General features: G+C 49.8%; 7 protein-coding genes across 7 annotated transcripts; 4 read left to right on the forward strand and 3 right to left on the reverse strand.

The window, feature by feature from the left end:
• Nucleotides 1-223: 223 nt before the first annotated feature.
• Nucleotides 224-1,408, forward strand: N7511_001432 (lactoylglutathione lyase GLO1; the record flags this gene model as incomplete). The annotated part of the gene is made up of 3 exons (XM_057123857.1): nucleotides 224-380; nucleotides 436-1,182; nucleotides 1,233-1,408. Coding segments are annotated over 3 exons (1,080 nt in total), but the record flags the coding sequence as incomplete, so codon positions are not given.
• Nucleotides 1,409-2,966: 1,558 nt separating this feature from the next.
• N7511_001433 (phosphoribulokinase/uridine kinase family protein) lies at nucleotides 2,967-3,692 on the forward strand (the record flags this gene model as incomplete). The annotated part of the gene is made up of 1 exon (XM_057123858.1): nucleotides 2,967-3,692. One exon carries the CDS (start codon nucleotides 2,967-2,969, stop codon nucleotides 3,690-3,692), a length of 726 nt encoding a protein of 241 aa, XP_056989591.1.
• Nucleotides 3,693-3,998: 306 nt separating this feature from the next.
• On the forward strand, nucleotides 3,999-7,223 carry N7511_001434 (transcription factor domain-containing protein; the record flags this gene model as incomplete). Its single annotated transcript, XM_057123859.1, has 8 exons — nucleotides 3,999-4,085; nucleotides 4,146-4,228; nucleotides 4,327-5,334; nucleotides 5,392-5,600; nucleotides 5,654-5,786; nucleotides 5,834-6,058; nucleotides 6,110-6,265; nucleotides 6,314-7,223. The coding sequence occupies 8 exons, from the start codon at nucleotides 3,999-4,001 to the stop codon at nucleotides 7,221-7,223; spliced, it is 2,811 nt and encodes a 936-aa protein (XP_056989592.1).
• A 237-nt stretch (nucleotides 7,224-7,460) lies between these two features.
• Nucleotides 7,461-9,040, reverse strand: N7511_001435 (uncharacterized protein; the record flags this gene model as incomplete). The annotated part of the gene is made up of 2 exons (XM_057123860.1): nucleotides 7,461-8,811; nucleotides 8,868-9,040. 2 exons carry the CDS (start codon nucleotides 9,038-9,040, stop codon nucleotides 7,461-7,463), a joined length of 1,524 nt encoding a protein of 507 aa, XP_056989593.1.
• Nucleotides 9,041-9,508: 468 nt separating this feature from the next.
• Nucleotides 9,509-12,309, reverse strand: N7511_001436 (uncharacterized protein; the record flags this gene model as incomplete). The annotated part of the gene is made up of 6 exons (XM_057123861.1): nucleotides 9,509-10,573; nucleotides 10,625-10,816; nucleotides 10,874-10,979; nucleotides 11,031-11,556; nucleotides 11,613-11,799; nucleotides 11,863-12,309. The coding sequence occupies 6 exons, from the start codon at nucleotides 12,307-12,309 to the stop codon at nucleotides 9,509-9,511; spliced, it is 2,523 nt and encodes an 840-aa protein (XP_056989594.1).
• An 847-nt stretch (nucleotides 12,310-13,156) lies between these two features.
• Nucleotides 13,157-14,284, reverse strand: nimX (cyclin-dependent serine/threonine-protein kinase CDC28; the record flags this gene model as incomplete). The annotated part of the gene is made up of 4 exons (XM_057123862.1): nucleotides 13,157-13,415; nucleotides 13,464-13,627; nucleotides 13,679-14,187; nucleotides 14,248-14,284. 4 exons carry the CDS (start codon nucleotides 14,282-14,284, stop codon nucleotides 13,157-13,159), a joined length of 969 nt encoding a protein of 322 aa, XP_056989595.1.
• Nucleotides 14,285-14,637: 353 nt separating this feature from the next.
• alkB (oxidoreductase, 2OG-Fe(II) oxygenase family) lies at nucleotides 14,638-15,781 on the forward strand (the record flags this gene model as incomplete). Its single annotated transcript, XM_057123863.1, has 2 exons — nucleotides 14,638-14,926; nucleotides 15,000-15,781. The coding sequence occupies 2 exons, from the start codon at nucleotides 14,638-14,640 to the stop codon at nucleotides 15,779-15,781; spliced, it is 1,071 nt and encodes a 356-aa protein (XP_056989596.1).
• Between the last annotated feature and the right edge of the window lie 270 nt (nucleotides 15,782-16,051).

The raw sequence follows: 16,051 nt of genomic DNA on the forward strand, positions 1-16,051 counted from the left end.
CAGATTGGCTGACGGCCAGTACTCCCCGGCATGTCATAAGCTCCGGAGATGACATTGGCAATAGCATAAAATGACTGTGATTACTACTTCCAAGCTTGTCTATACTGACAGACTCGGCGCATCGTAAAGGCTTCAATCATCGGCGCAAAAAGCGAGAAAAGAAGATATAGCGTCATGTGCCCCACACTCCCCCTCACGGCTGACAAAAGCTCTTCCCCTCCAGCTTGAGAGTCAATGTTTTCACGAATTTCTTCCAGGGTCCTCCAACCAAGTGCGTACATTGGAATCCAGCCCTGAAGACCAGCCAATCGCTGACAAGTCTGCAGACATACGATCATTGGCAACTATGGCTACCAATACCTCCACCTATAAGCTTAACCGTTCGTCCAACACCAGCTCTCACAAAGCTTCTCGCCTAATATAATGAATATACAGACACGATGATGCGGGTCAAGGACCCGCAGCGATCAGTGGAGTTCTACAAGTTCCTCGGCCTGAGCCTAGTGAACAAAATCGACATGCCGGAATGGAAGTTCTGCAACTACTTCCTAGCCTACAACGGCCCAGCCTCCCTCCAAGGTGACCGCCACTGGACCGACCGCAACGCCGTGCTGGAGCTCACTCACAACTACGGCACTGAGAACGACCCCAACTACAGCGTGGTGAACGGTAACACTGAGCCCCACCGCGGCTTTGGTCACATCGCCATCTCGGTCGACAACATTGAAGCCGCTTGCAAGCGTATCGAGGACGCTGGATACCCTTTCCAGAAGAAGTTAACCGAGGGTCGTATGCGCCACATTGCCTTTGCCAAGGATCCCGATGGATACTGGGTCGAGATCATCCGTCGTGCCGACGAGGATATTGGCACCACTACCAACCCCGACAGCTACCGTCTGAACCACACCATGCTGCGTGTGAAGGACTCCGAGGCTAGCCTTAAGTTCTACCAGGAGTCGATGGGTATGACTCTTGTTCGCACCGTTGAGAACCCGGAGAACAAATTCAACTTGTACTTCTTGGGATACCCCGCCTCCAATCCGGAGATCAAGGAGGGTGTCAAGAACGGAATTGCGGAATGGGAAGGCTTGCTTGAGTTGACATGGAACTACGGCACCGAGAAGCAGGAGGGTCCTGTATACCATAATGGTAACACCGAGCCCCAGGGCTTCGGTCACATCTGTAAGTGACGCACACCACACATTGTCTGGTTATTTGCTAACCCCGTCCAGGTATCTCTGTGGATGATCTCCAGGCCGCATGTGACCGATTCGAGAAGCTCAACGTCAACTTCAAGAAGCGCCTGACCGACGGCCGGATGCACAACATTGCATTTGTCTTGGATCCGGATGGATATTGGATTGAGGTTGTACAGAACGAGAAGATCAAGCGTACCTCCAATTGGTAGATAGTCAAGTACAGTAAATTTGACCTGGGTGCTTCGATATACTCACTGAGAGTGACCGAAGCAAAACGATAGAACAGCTGGATTAGCAGCTCTCCTCGAAAAGACCTTTGCGCCACTCTATCCCTATTTTAATGTCGACCTAGATCAAAAATTCGTCTACTTTTCAAAGCTCCTGTAGCAGTCGACCCTGGGGTTCTACCGCCAGTATAGACTAAATTGCGTTGCAAATTTAGGCAGTCTGCTGGAAAGGACAACGAGAAAAATATCAATTAACGGAAAGTAAGCGTGGCCATCACTTCAAGAGCGAGACAAGTAGCCATTTCTCGGCTTCCTTTTGTCATTGCTTGCTGACCGGTCTTGGTTTCCCCGGAGGGCTTCTCCATTATCTGTCCTGTATCTCCTCACCCATCACGAACTGATCAAGACCCGACCGGGGGTGGAACCAGCTTGTCTCTTTTCTTTGACACAGTCTCCTGTATTCACATGTATCTGTGTTGTAGTTCAAGGCCGCTTATATATAGGAAGGGAAATTACAGTATCTATCAAGGGAGCCTAGAGGGCCGAATGTTCTTTATACATAATGTGAAGTATAGATATACGCAAACTTGCATCGCCTCGTTCACTTAGTAAGACAAAACAAAGCCATAATAGCCCACTGTATAGGGCAGGGGCTGGTTTCAAAGAAGTGGGTTCTAAATTGATTCTATCCCAACGTCGAGGTGTGTGCATTCATCAATGATAGGAGAATTTCGTTGACGCGTTATTGAGTGGTGTCAGCAGGATTACAACTGGGAACTGAGCCCACTCTGGATATTCTGTCCTCTATATCACGTTTTGTCAAACGCAGCTAGGTCTGAAGTTGCATCCGGAGTGAAGCGCTCCGATGTGTGGTCTTAGGGCTTCTCGAAACGTTAGTCTGTAAGCAAATGTAGGTATCAATGTATTGCTTGCCCTTTCGGCTTTTTTTATCTTATCTTTCTGATTGAAGACAATTTCAATGCTCGTTTCATTTTGTACTGGTCTTTATCATAACGCGGAAGAGAAAATTGGCATCTTCGACCTCGAGCTGAGGGACCAACAACCGTAGTCGATAGGACATCTGCTTTCCCCACACCACTAGCACATTCTCTCTTTCTGTTTTCAACGATGATCGTCTGCATGAGCAAAGGCCTATCGGAAGCAATTGAACAGCCGGCTAGAATCAAGACCGATACTTGCCTCCGCAGTTTATCATTCGGAGCACTGTGAACCGGGGAGGCTCCACCACCCTTTATATAACGATGGCAGTAGGACTTGAATTCAAGCAGGATCAGCCGACTAGACTATTGATACTACGTGCTTCATAGTCTTTGATTTGAGCCATGATATTTTGAAAAGGGGTGTGTTGTGCTGAGCCTACTAGTCTCGATACCAGCACAGATATACTTCTATCTATATTTACATTTATACTTGTTTTGCATATCATCTTGATCTAACCTAAGCGTGGAATTGATCTAGCTCAAGGTAAGCGTGGATTGCCAACTGCTCTACCATACAAATGTTTACGAATTATCCCTAGATGGAATCCGAGTACTGTCGGCTTGCGGAGACAATCCGTCAACAGGCTAGCATCCACCCTAAGTCACGCTACCTCGTCGCCATCGCCGGTTTCCCGGGGTCTGGGAAGACGACCACAGCTCAGGCGGTCGTCCAGCAGCTAAATAAAGATTGCCAGGTGCATGCTACGCTCATCTCAATGGATGGATTCCATTTGTCACGCAAAGCTTTAGACCAACTACCAGAACCCCAGCAAGCACATGTCCGTCGCGGAGCACCGTGGACGTTTGACGTCTCACGCTTTGTGACTTTTATGCATCAACTTCGTGCCTGGTCAGATCAGACACCGCTGGTACCGCCATCGTCAGTGACTTGGCCTGCCACGGACATTATCTGGGCACCGGCGTTCGATCATGAAGCAAAAGATCCAGTCGAAGATGGAATTTCCATTACACCCAATGCATCTATCATTATTGTTGAGGGAAACTACTTGCTTCTCGACGAGCCGGGTTGGCGAGACTTGGCAACGCTAGTCGATTATCGAGTCTTTGTCGATACGGATTTGCAAGAGGCTCGTGAGAGAACCGCGAAGCGCCATGTGTGTGCCGGCATTGAGAAGACACTGGAAGATGGTTACCGGCGCGTGGATAGTAATGACTATCTCAATGCATTGTGGATCCAGGAGAAGCTCCTTGTGCCTGACCTGGTGATGAAAAGCATCCCAGTGAATGAGATCAGATTGATTTAGACCCCAGAAGACAATTGCAGATAGAGGACAATCGGCTCAATGCTGTCGATAGAAGCAAATTGATATCAAGAAGCCCTGGTCACTTGACCTGCTTATCCCCCACCATTTCACTGGTCGCCGCTGTGGACCCCTCTCCCCGCCCCCAAGTTCTCTGGGGTTTTCAGTTCTCGTCTCAGTTCTCACTTCACGATGTTCTTTGACTATGAGTTAACGTAATCCGTACTATCTACTTCCATGGAAGTCATCACCTGCCCGCGACGCCACCTCGACCCCCGCATTTGACCCCCATCCAACGACACGATCACCATGTCGCCGGACCCAGAAAGAACAAAAAAGGCACCTCGCAAGCACGTCACGACCGCCTGTGTACCGTGTCGAGAGAGCAAGATCAGGGTAAGTGCCCGCGCAAAGCAAGGCCCTGATACTGCGGGGTTTCAAATCTAACGCGACCAGTGCGACGGAGCAACTCCGCATTGCCAAAATTGCCAGCGCAAAGGGAAAGAATGCAAATATCAGCATGGGGATGACAAGCGCAAGTGGGTGCACTCGTCAATCGCTTTTCGCGCGACCTCTGAGAGGCAATGTGCTAAAATGTGCTACATTTGAGTGTCAGAGTGGCTAATCGCTTTTCCAGGGTATCTTTACGAGCTGCAACGGAATTGTTCTCTGCTCGGATTGATCAACTTTGTCATTTTATTCAGGATCAGGGGTTAGTACCCCCGCCTATGAACCCGGAGGATGAGGCGGGTATGAATAGGGTCCTGGATACCCTCCAGATTCCGCGCGGGTTTCCTCAAACACCAGTGGTTGCTGCGCCCGCTCTCGAGAAACAGTCACCAGTTGAGACAGCGGGTCCTGTGATTTCTGGCCAGTCCCCTTCTCGGAGTCCGCCTGCTGCTAGTCCCAATGTACCAAATCCCACGACAGACTTGGTTGCTCCGGGTGTATCGCCAGTGCAGGATACGTCCTCCAATGGACAGTTTCCTTCACCCGAGGGCTGGAATCCGTTTGGAATGGTGCGCGGTGCTTCCGAAAATCAGAACTTCGTTCATTGGGGATTTACTTTACCAACTGCCGAAAGCCTGGACAACATATATGCCAATCTTAATGGAGGATCCAGTGGCCCTGGTGCCCATGTACCCGGGATGCATATCAACAACGGACTCAGCCCGGATAGCCTACCGCTAGGCATAGACATGGTCCCGCAAGCTCATGCTCAATTGGGTCAATTACCGCCTGATGCAGAGCATGATTCAGACAGCGGAGAGGAAGACGAAGCAGAGAATGACGTCATTGAGCAGTTATCTCATCGTATTGGGACTCTCAAAATCGCCGGAGATGGCCATCTCCGATTTTACGGTGCTACTTCTAATCTCAACCTGGTGGATGTTTCTGCGACTCAGCAGCGGCAGCGACCAGATGCTCGTACTGTCCGTCATGATGGTCAAGATATTCTAAATCACCTCCGGGTTGGACAGCCTGTTGATCAGGCTCTTGAGGATCATCTTGTGGAGCTTTATTTCACGTGGCAGAATCCTAGTACTTATGTTGTTGACAAAGACATGTTTATGACTGCACGATCTAAATGGCGCAATGAGTTTGACGATACTCCTTTTTACTCGGAGGTTTTGACTAATGCGATGTAAGTTTACCTTTGTTGAATCCAGGGGAGACTGTTTATTGATATCATGTTTCACAGGTGTGCAATCGGGAGTGCTTTCGAAGCACGATACCACCCCACGTTTATCACATTTCCTAAATCTCTTTCCGAGTTCTTTGCAGACCGAGCTAAGGCTCTTCTCGAAATCGAACTTGATTCTCCTTGTGTGGCGACTGTTCAGGCGTTGGTTATCATGAGTTGCCATGAAGGTGCCTCAAACCGTGATGCTCGCGGTTGGTTGTATAGCGGTAAGCATTGTGGCGATAGAAAGGCACAGGTAGCAATACTGAGAATCCTGCAGGAATGTCTATGCGTCTCGCTTTTGATCTTGGGCTTCACTTGGACATGTCGACTTATGTCAATAGAGGCGATATCACTCAAGCCGAGGCGGATGTACGTCGGGCAGCATTTTGGGGAAGCTATGTTGCAGACCAGTAAGCTTCCTTGTCTTCTGTTTGGTACATTCCTTTGACGAATCTAGTTTTTGGGGGTTCTACTTGGGACGCCCATTCCGCATGAACGCTGGAGATATCAGTGTTCCCAAGCCTGCTTCTTCTCTTGGACCAGAAAAGGAAGATACGTGGCATCCATATGGGCATCAAGCCGCTCAAGGAATGGTTCAAACTGGTATCAAAAACCCTACGGAGTTGATTTGCAGACAATTCGTTGTATTGTGGGAGATGATCTCTCCAGTTGGTCATATTTTGTATGAGATTCTTGATTCATATTGTCATAAACACCGCTAACCCGATTTTAGGTATGGATGTTCTGATATTTCTCGGCATGATTTGCAAAGGTTATGCTACCAAGTTACCGAAGACCTTTTTGCTTGGAAAGAGAATCTTCCATCTAGTCTAGAGATCAACCTGGATGATGATGTTTCACCAAAATTACCACATTTGATGATGCTCCAGTAAGTTGAGATACTCCATGAAGCAATTACCCACTGACAATTGAATAGTATGCAATACCACCAAATCATTATTTTCTTCCACCGCCCTTGGCTCTCCAAGAGCTATATCCAACCCCAAGCTCCGCGACAAGGCCCGGGCTATCACCACGCGCGCCGGATGTGCGTCGAATCCGCCACAGCCGTCGCACGCCTCCTCCATCTCTACGAAAAACACTACACATTCCGCCGCATGAACAACCAAGTTGTGGCGGTAATCTTCAGCGCAGCCCTAATGCTTCTCTTTGTAACAGTCTCTAGTTCCCCTCTCAGTCCTGGCAAGTCCGGCAACAGTCCAACATACCCCCGCAGCGCAGAGATGGTCGCCTACCTCAACCTTTGCTTCCGCGCTCTCGATGAGCTAGGTCAATCATTTGACAATGCCAAACGAACTCGTGATTACCTTGTCACTCTCCAACGCCGCTGGCAAGCACATATGCGTCGTTCTGGCTCAGCGACTAAGCGTCAGAACAGCAGCGCGAACCTGCAATCGATATCTTCAAACTCTTCGACTAGACAATATGGCCGTGCGATTAATACCCAGGGGGTAGACTCGCGCAAGAAAACTCGTCTGTCTGTTTCTGAGCCCCAACCTCATATGCAATCTGCTTCGGAACTGCCACCTAGTCACCAAAACCATCTCCCTCAACAACCTCTTCCACCTCAACAGCAACAATCTTACCAAACGCCATTTTCCGCCTCCCAGCTCGGTGACCTAGACTGGATCCGGGACTCTGACTTGCGTCTTCTATCCGAAACCCATGGCGCAAATGGAAATGCCCATGCGTCGGCTAATGGCATGGCTCATATTTCTTCCCCGCCGTTCCCTGATGACCCTAATATGCTGGCTGATCTTGGGGATTTTGATGGTTGGTGGCAGCCGCAGAACAATTCCTCTGGAATTGGAGGACCACCTTTATGATCGATTGAATTGGTGTTGATCTTGTTGATAGAACGGAATAGATCGGGGGTTGGTGTATGGAAATTTGTTGATGAGTTCGCTTTCTAACTTCTGAACATGTTTTTAATTCAACATATTTTGAGATATAAATTATACTATTCTGAATACGATAGGACTGTCTTTCAAGTTTCACATAATCTGAACCATTAAATATGTATATCACTCCATTCAAATTAATCAACCTCATCCATAGTTCCATCAAACACACTCTTTAACCACACCCCCGACTTCCCGCGACTGTTCAACGTCCCACAAAACCCTAGACAAAACAACCCTTCGCTCACCAAATCCCTTCTCCCTCCCCCAAAAGCAAGCCCTCCGCATAGCAGAGACCATCTCCTCAGCCTGCCTCCCAAGAACGGTATCCTCCAAGCTTCTTTCATTCCCCCTGACGCCCTTCTTCTCCAAAGAACTCTCAGATATACCCTCCCTTTGACCATCATGCTCGCCCCCAGAATCCACCCCCTCCCCAACAAAAACCCTCACAAAAGGCAAAGTGACCTCCAACCTCCCAATCCCATCACTAGGCCCCGACCACCTCGTCCCATTAATCCCATAGTCAAGCCCATAAGGCGGCCACCTCGACAGAGCCTTCCGTCGACGCGTACTCGCCCCGGCAAGAATATCAACCTCATCTCCATCCCCATCAGGATAGATATCCTGATCCCAAAGTGACCCCTCAGCAGCATTATACGCCTCAGCAGCCGTCACAGTCCGTGTATTCTGCAGCACAGGAGTCGGATAATCCGGTCCGGTCAGATACTGCGGGAAAGTACGTGGGACGTCGCGGCCAGCAGAGCGGAGAAAAAGTATGGGCGAGGCGAAGGAGTCGAAGGTCTTTTCTGGCGTTGCGAAGAATCTTGAGCGGGCTTGAAGGAGAGGGACTAGGTCTGATGGCGCGGATCGTTTTTTTGGGGCGCGTTTTTGTTTTGAGGATGTTTTGCTGGTGCTTTCTGGATCTGTCGTGGGACTGGGGTCTTCTGTTGTGCAGTATTCGTCCAGACTTGGCCAGTCGCAGACTGGGTTTGTGGCTGCTACTGCGTTGATTGATTGTGCTTCTGTCAGGGATAGCATCAGAGCTAGAGATCCGCCGATGTGGGTACCGTATATTCCTAGTTTTGCGTATTTCAGGTTGCTTTTGATCCAGTCAAAGCCGGCTAGGGTGTCGTGCACTGGGGTTGGGTATTTGTACGTTTCTGAGTGTGGGTTTGTTGCGCCCAGGGTTTGGTCTGGAGTTTCTCTTTGCAGATCCGGGCTTGGGGTTGAAGGAAGTGAAGATATTGAATCTTTGATTCTTCCAAGTCGGTAATTGATTGTGACTACCACTGCTGATGCGGCGCTTGCTAGCACATGCTGCGGTGATAGTGCATAGCATGGGCCTTGCATCTCCCTGGCGTCGACATGATCGACTTCAGACGTCGACAGCCCATCTGATGGAGATGTTTCAGTATGAGTGTCGTGGAACAAAGGTCCTGGCGGCAGATAAAGAATCACATTTGGATATCCGGATGATGTTTCATGAGAGCATAATGTGCTTGGTCGCGTAATTCTAGGGAACAAGTTAGCATTGGCCATTGTTTTTCGGGAGATATGGATATTTTATACTTCAAATCGATCGATCCATTGTTTCCAACAGGAAGAGAAAATGTCTCGTCGATGCAATCCGATGAAACTGTGGAATACCGCGCGTTTGGGAACCGCGCGATGGAAACGCGACCAGCCCTTCTCGTACGTAGGAAGAGGGTGAATCCACGAGACGCAACGATTATATCTCGCATACTCTCGCTCAATAATGTTTTCAGCTATTTCGCAAAGTCTGGATGATGTATGGCGGAGAGTTCGCTTTGCAGATTGGGGTTGGTGATTGTCGCCTGAGGACTTAGGCCACCACTGAATTTGAGGCCTCAGATATGACAAAATACTTCAGTTTCTAACCATCTAGATTGAGAAGGATTGGCCTCACATCTGATAAAAGGTATTGTCAAGATGAAGTTCACGATTGATAGTTTAAAGATAAACTGTGAATCATCTAGCATCTCAAGCTTCAACTGGCGGGTCATGTCCATAAAAGTAGATCCATCTAACAAAAACATAATCAGGCAATGATCCACTAGGTCAATTTATTCGAATCTGAAGAACTCTAAAATACATGGACTCGGACAAATTCCCCTGACATAATGATCCCACGGAACTAAAACATAAACCCGAAAAGCTTTCATGATCTGTCACCAAAGCTAACAAATACATCAAAAGGGAAGTTGACTACTCCAAGAATCCTTCCAAGAATAAGAATCTCTTTGAAGAGTAGTCGCTGATACAGCAGGGTCATCCCGGTCCAAGGGAGCCTCAGTAACATCCTCGGGGACAGGATGCATGACCTGCAAACTGAGCATGGGATCCATAGAGTAGACACGCAAGCCAACAACACAAACAGCATTCCACGGATCAACAGTAGGTTCGTCTTGGCCCATCATTGGAGGGTGACACTTTGCATCTCCTTCGGGAGGTACATCGAGATCACTGTCGAATTCGAACCCTTCCAGTAGCTCCAGATCACTGGGATCCAGCATATCTGCGGAAATCCGATAGTCCAAACTTCGACGCGGGGATTCCGTTGTTCTCATGCCATGTCTGGCGGCATATTTTTCGTGGAGGCCTTTGCTGCCATTGACGTGGATTGTTGGCACGGAGCCATTCGTATAGGGAACGCGTCGATCGCTGCCATCGCTGGAAATGCTTGCGACATCGGTGGGGGATTGATTGACTGGAGCGTCAGCGAGGATCTGCGTGGGGATCGGGCTGCGTTCAGGACTACGGTCAAAAGAGCTGCCGTTAGGAGTGCGAGTGGCACGCATAGCGGCGATGGTCTCTTGGCGATCGTGTCGAGCGGCCATTTTCTGGTTGCGGACCCATTTCTTTTGTAACTTCTTCTTGATCTCTTCGTGAAGCTTTCTGGTCTTGATTGTGTTGTATTGCTCCTGGTCGCGCTTTTCTTGCTCTGTTTGCCCAACCACTCCCTTAGCATGGGCGAGATCGTAGGAAAGGCCGACTTGGACAAGCTTTTCACGCCTGGTAGGAGCAACATTGCGGACTATCTCTTCCGTTGCCTCTTCGTCATGTCGGAAGGCGGTGATTTTCATCAGGACATGATAGCGGCCTGGGTCGAGGTTGATTTCGGCGTTGACAGATCGGCCCATGAAATGGCTGCTGTGACTGCGTACAAGGTAGTCCTCTTCGCCTTCCTTTTCCAGACGGAACTTGAGCACGAAGCTATACTGGCCAGCCAGGCCCTTAAAGTATCGGGTATCCAACTAGGGTCGTTAGCAAAACCTGATCTTACCACCATTTGTCTGAGTACATACTTGCGAGAGCACAATGACGACTGGACCACTCTTGGTAACGTCCATCATGAACTTGGTGCTGTGATAATCTGCAGACCATGGGACATTCAAGGTAGTCCATTGCTGTGCGATAATCCACTCAGGACCAAAGAGACGAGTCCGGTCGAAGTGCTGGTACTTCTTGAGGAGGTCTTGATACGAAATCCAAAAGAACTACTCCGTGTTAGCCTGAAGTGTACAGCAACGATCAATAGAAAAGGCAGCACTGACTCCGTCATTTCCAAACTTATGGCCAAGACGCTCCATCCACTCAGGTGTCCATTCCTTGGAGCCATCACCCCAAGCACCGTGCCATTCTTTGCGGCCCCAGGGGTTCCTAAACGGCATGAGCTTGTGATTCATCAGTGTTCAACACATATTGACGTACCGGAGTCTAAGCAAACGCTCCCCATCAATCTCCCGAGCTTCCATGATAGAATAAGAGTGGTTCTCGGAAATGCCCTTGCGATCTCTGGGAGGACCACGATATTGAGGGTCCAACCAGTTGGAGAACATACCAGTCCCGCAACCAAAGAGGAACTCATCGTTGACCTTCATCAACTCCTCGGTCCAAAATCGATCCTTTTTAAGGATATTGCTGGACAAGACCTCGGACGTAACGCCCCCAGTAAGATCTTCGATCGCTTCACCAACAAAGCCGCCCTCGATAGCAGAATAATCCCCATGAGCCTTAGCAAAGGCTTTTTCAAGAAGCGGCAGCCATGTCTCATTTTCATCTACGCACTGCGCGAAGTATAGAGCTCGCGAGCCAGTTTGCCACGCTCGTCGGTACTCCTCTTCTGTGTCAAGGCGGTTGATTTCATCCCAGACCGGCCGCTCATCTACAGACTCATCGTAGTCTGCAGCTCGCAGATAGAGCTTGTCGTCCACGATGCACTGCTGCCACTCACCATCTACCCGTCGAATTAGTATAAGTTTGTGATTCCCAGTTTCACTCGATGCGCCATACCTCGGTAGAAAACAAACCCATAAATACCAACTTCTTCATCACGAGCCACACAGATTTTCTCAATCAGCTCCTCCTTGTTACCCATAGTACACAGGGCAGCCATGAGCCAACAATCCCCATCGCAGCCCTGACGAACATCCGAAGCGGTGGGCCCGTTAACATAGAACTGCGGCTTCTCAAAGATTTCCTATACCACAAATCAGCACCCAACCGCTAGAAAAAGGGAAAGAATAAAGAGCTTTGAACTTACAGTAACTCTCTTAACACCCCTAGGTCTCATCTCTTCATTAGTTTTGTCCAACCCATCAAGATAATGCCGCCGTTGAGACTTCAAATCAAGCTCAATATCAAAATGCGGGTCCGTATATTTCTGATTAACCCGCTCGCACTCTTTTATAATCCGCTCAACAGATTTGAGACACTCTTCCCGAGCCTGCTCGTAGGACTTGATAGCTGTATGGCCTTGAATACGGCCGCTGGGAACACGTTTTGCGCGGGTTCGTGCGTAAGGGTTGTCGGGCAGGACGGTGTAGACTTTTCCAGGGTGTTTTGTGTTAAATTGTTCCCAGAATTGCTTTACGGATTCCTGGGGTGGTTGGTAGCGTGCGCGCGGTGGTGGACGACTGTTCGAGCGAGATGAGGCTGGGGGTTGAGGGGCGCCGTAGCCCATCTGGATCATTTCATCTTCTAAATCCATGCTTCTGGTGAGGATCAAGGGGTGGGATGTTGAATGCTGTCGTTTCTATACTTGGGTGTTGAGGTCTTTTGGCGAGCTTCGTCCCTTATCTTCTTTACTCCCGGAAATCGCAACGATGAGTCTAACCAAGACGAATGTTTCTTATATTGTCGCAGGGGCCGCAGTCGCTTCAAGATCCGAGGAGCTGAAAATAGAAAGAGAGGAGAAGGGCATGCTCTTAATAGAACAAGAATGTCGAGTGTTCCCCTCATGCACGGCCATCCCGAGCCGCGATGGCTCAGCTTCGAATCTCACCTATTGATTCGCCGGCTTGGGCCCTCATAGGCATTGGGGGCGTTCATAAGGCTGCAGGTGCGTCTGGTCAGCGAATGAGTCTGACGGTGGCATTTCTGGCCCCCAAATATGCTTCAGCTCGGCCCCTCACCCCCATAGCACCATAAGCACTGATTCTGCAGCTAACGGCTCGTTTCATGATAGCAGGTGCTTATTGGGTCTCAAAATAATCAGTCAGGTCCCGGTGCAACTAGGTGAGCAAGTTATCTGTCCCATTTCAAGATTTGTGCGGGGGCGCAGCGCTGACACGAGGTTGTGCTCTTGGGCCCTGACATTGGCATTACGGGAAAAAGAGGCTGAAAGAGAGGCTGATAGTCAGATGATACCGTCACATCGGTTTAAGATTTGAGAGCCTGTTTACAGGGCCAGAAGGGGTATGTACGCCTGTATTCACTAAAGCACTTTCGTAACAGTAAGCCCGCCCTCCATGTCACTCCCCATTGAACGCCGTACATGAAAAAATAAAACCCCGGGAGCCCTGTCATTACACAAAAGACGGGAGATCGTGATCATACTATTGGAAGCCGTTAGACTGGCCGCGACCAGAGTAGTACGAGCTGCCGTTGCGGAAGTATGGGTGCTGGCAGGCCTGCTTGGCCGAGAGTCGGTGAGCCGGGTCGAACTCAAGCAGGGACTCGAGAAGCTGACATCCAGCTTCCTCCAGTCCAGGGACGATCTCAACATCGGGGCGCTTCCACTTGGGGAACGTGGCTTTGTAGTCGGGGAACGAGGTGACGCCGGGCCAGATATCTTCGCCGGGGGTACCGAGGATACTATGCTTGTTAGTATTGCACCCAGGCCGATCAAAACATCTCACTCACCGGAAGATCTTGAAGATTTCATCGATTTCAGAGTCACCGGGGAAGAGAGGCTTGCGAGTGCACATCTCAGCAAAAATCGCACCCACGGACCACATGTCAACACCAGTGGAGTATTGGCGTCCACCGAGCAAAATCTCAGGCGCCCGGTACCACAATGTGACAACCTGAAACACCAATTAGCAATGAAATATGAGCAAGTCCTAGCATATCCCTACCTCGTGGGTGTAAGTGCGCAGAGGAACACCGAATGCTCGGGCAAGACCGAAATCAGCCAGCTTGAGGTTACCCTCACGGTCAATCAAGAGGTTCTGGGGTTTCAAATCACGGTGAAGAATACGGTGGCTGTGGCAGTAACGAATGCCCTCAACCAGCTGAGCCATGAACTTCTTGACCATTGCCTCACCCAGACCGAGGCTAGTGCCGGGCTTGAAGCCATCAGGCAAGGGCTTGCCACGGCCACCATCGCTGACAGGAAGAGCCTCCATGTATTTCTTGAGATCGAGATCGAGGAACTCAAAGACTAGGTAGAGTTTATGGCCGTCGGCGTGAACAATGTTGAACAGCTGGACAATGTTGGGGTCCTGCATTTCCTTCAGGAGCGAAATTTCGCGGATGGCGGTACTGGGGACACCCTCATCTTCGGCTTCAAGGCGAATCTTTTTGAGAGCGACAATTCGGTTGGGGTGATTCAACTCACGGGCCTTGTAGACAACGCCGTAAGTTCCTAGCAATACCACGCGTTAGCTCGTTTGTGGATGGCACCAGCCGGAGAAATGGCACGTACCTTCACCGATTTTCTCAATCTTCTGATAGTTATCCATGCTGGCCGTCATTCGATCCTTATCTGCTGCCAAGGAGCTTAGAGAATGTTTGAAAGATGTTTGGAATTGGTTATGGTGCGGATTGGAGAGAAGTTGCCAGGGAGGAATTGAGGAAGCAAGGAGCAGATAACATAAGGCTTGCCGCTACTTACTCTGTGGGTCTTCGTGGGAGCTTCAGTGCCGCAAGCTCCAAATTCCCCGGGGGAGAATCAGCAAATATGAAAGTGAAGAAATTGACGAGACTCTTGTATGGTGGGGAGAGAAAGACAAACAAACAACCCCCCGCGCCTGCCAGGCGGTGAGCGCGTCCCTTGACTGGCCCTTTCCCTCCCCGATTGACTTCCTATCCCGTCATGGCTCCAATCAAGGGCCTGAGTGCCCAGGATATTCCTCCTGGGCCCATCAGGGACTGCTACAAGATATACTCCGCCGTTCAGGAGGTGGAGAATGATCCTGGTGTCATCGATCTACAGCAGCTCGATCCCGACCAATTGCCACGCGGAGTAACAATCGCGCAGTACCTGTCCAGCCAAGAACTACGATTGGCCTTTGATGATTTCATTCGAGGAGGTCATGCACCGGCCGAAGAGGATGCTCCGATGACGGAGAACATCCCAGTCTACAGCCATCATTTGATCTCCGGTTAGCATTGAATTGCCTTGCACCACTAATTTCCACAGGAACAGGACCAAGAATTATGCCTGACTCTTACCAGGTCTACTGATGATCCCTGCCCTATTTCCAACTACGGTACAGACGGAACTCCTCTCCCGCTTGTTCCATCGAGACTTGTCCAGTCCAAAATATCAGACCAATGTACATCGACACTACGATGTGACCTACCCAGAAGAAGAACCCCATGGTTCCAAGTCCTTCTTTGAAGATGACCCCACTCGCACATTTCAATCGAAGGATCCGCAATTGCACGAGCCACTGGATGTCCAGAGCTTCTTGGAAAAGAGACTACGTTGGATCGCCCTGGGTGGACAACATGACAGGACCGTCGCTATCCTGCCCGGGGAGATCCCATCGGAAATTCCACAGGATATTGCCAAACTAATGAGCGCTGTATTTCCAGACAGATTAGCTCATGCTGCCATGGTGGACATTCATTCCACCAGAGATACCCAACCGATTCACCGAGACGTGAATCTGGAAGACGATACAGGCCTAATGAGCGTGAGCTTTGGCTGTGATGGTTTGTTCCTGGCTGCCCATGACAATGGAGATGGCTGCGAAATACTGCGACTTCGATCAGGAGACACGGTCTACATGAATGGTACGTCGCGCTTTGCCTGGCATGGAGTACCGAAGATTCTGCCTTCGAGTTGCCCTGCATGGCTAGCCAACTGGCCATCGCTTGGAGAGACTCTTCCGGGGATGCCGCCTGGTCCTTACCAAATGTGGGAGGGTTGGATGTCCAGCAAGCGGGTCACCCTAAACGTTCAGCACAAGTCAACTACCCATGCTTTCAAAGAAGGCACAGGGCACATCTAATGCAGGAGATACCGATATTTGGATGTTAGAGTCGTAAATTGCAAGTCAAACCTCCATTTCCTACATGTTCTCTCATGTGTTGTTCTTGGCAGCGCTCCCTGGCGGGGGTCGGGAGTAGCGGCACGTTTGGAGGTTCCCCAAATTTTGGAGATGATATTTGCGTCTCAAGACCAGACGAATCAGTTAGAACAGATAGTGTGAATTGAATGTTGACATCCCCAAATCGCCCAAAGCAGACTGATAAGCCCATGTCTCCAACTGACTCCAATA

This window comes from Penicillium nucicola, assembly GCF_028828085.1.
Source record: "Penicillium nucicola strain IBT 29836 chromosome Unknown utg000001l, whole genome shotgun sequence".
NCBI classification, from domain to species: Eukaryota; Fungi; Ascomycota; class Eurotiomycetes; order Eurotiales; family Aspergillaceae; genus Penicillium; species Penicillium nucicola.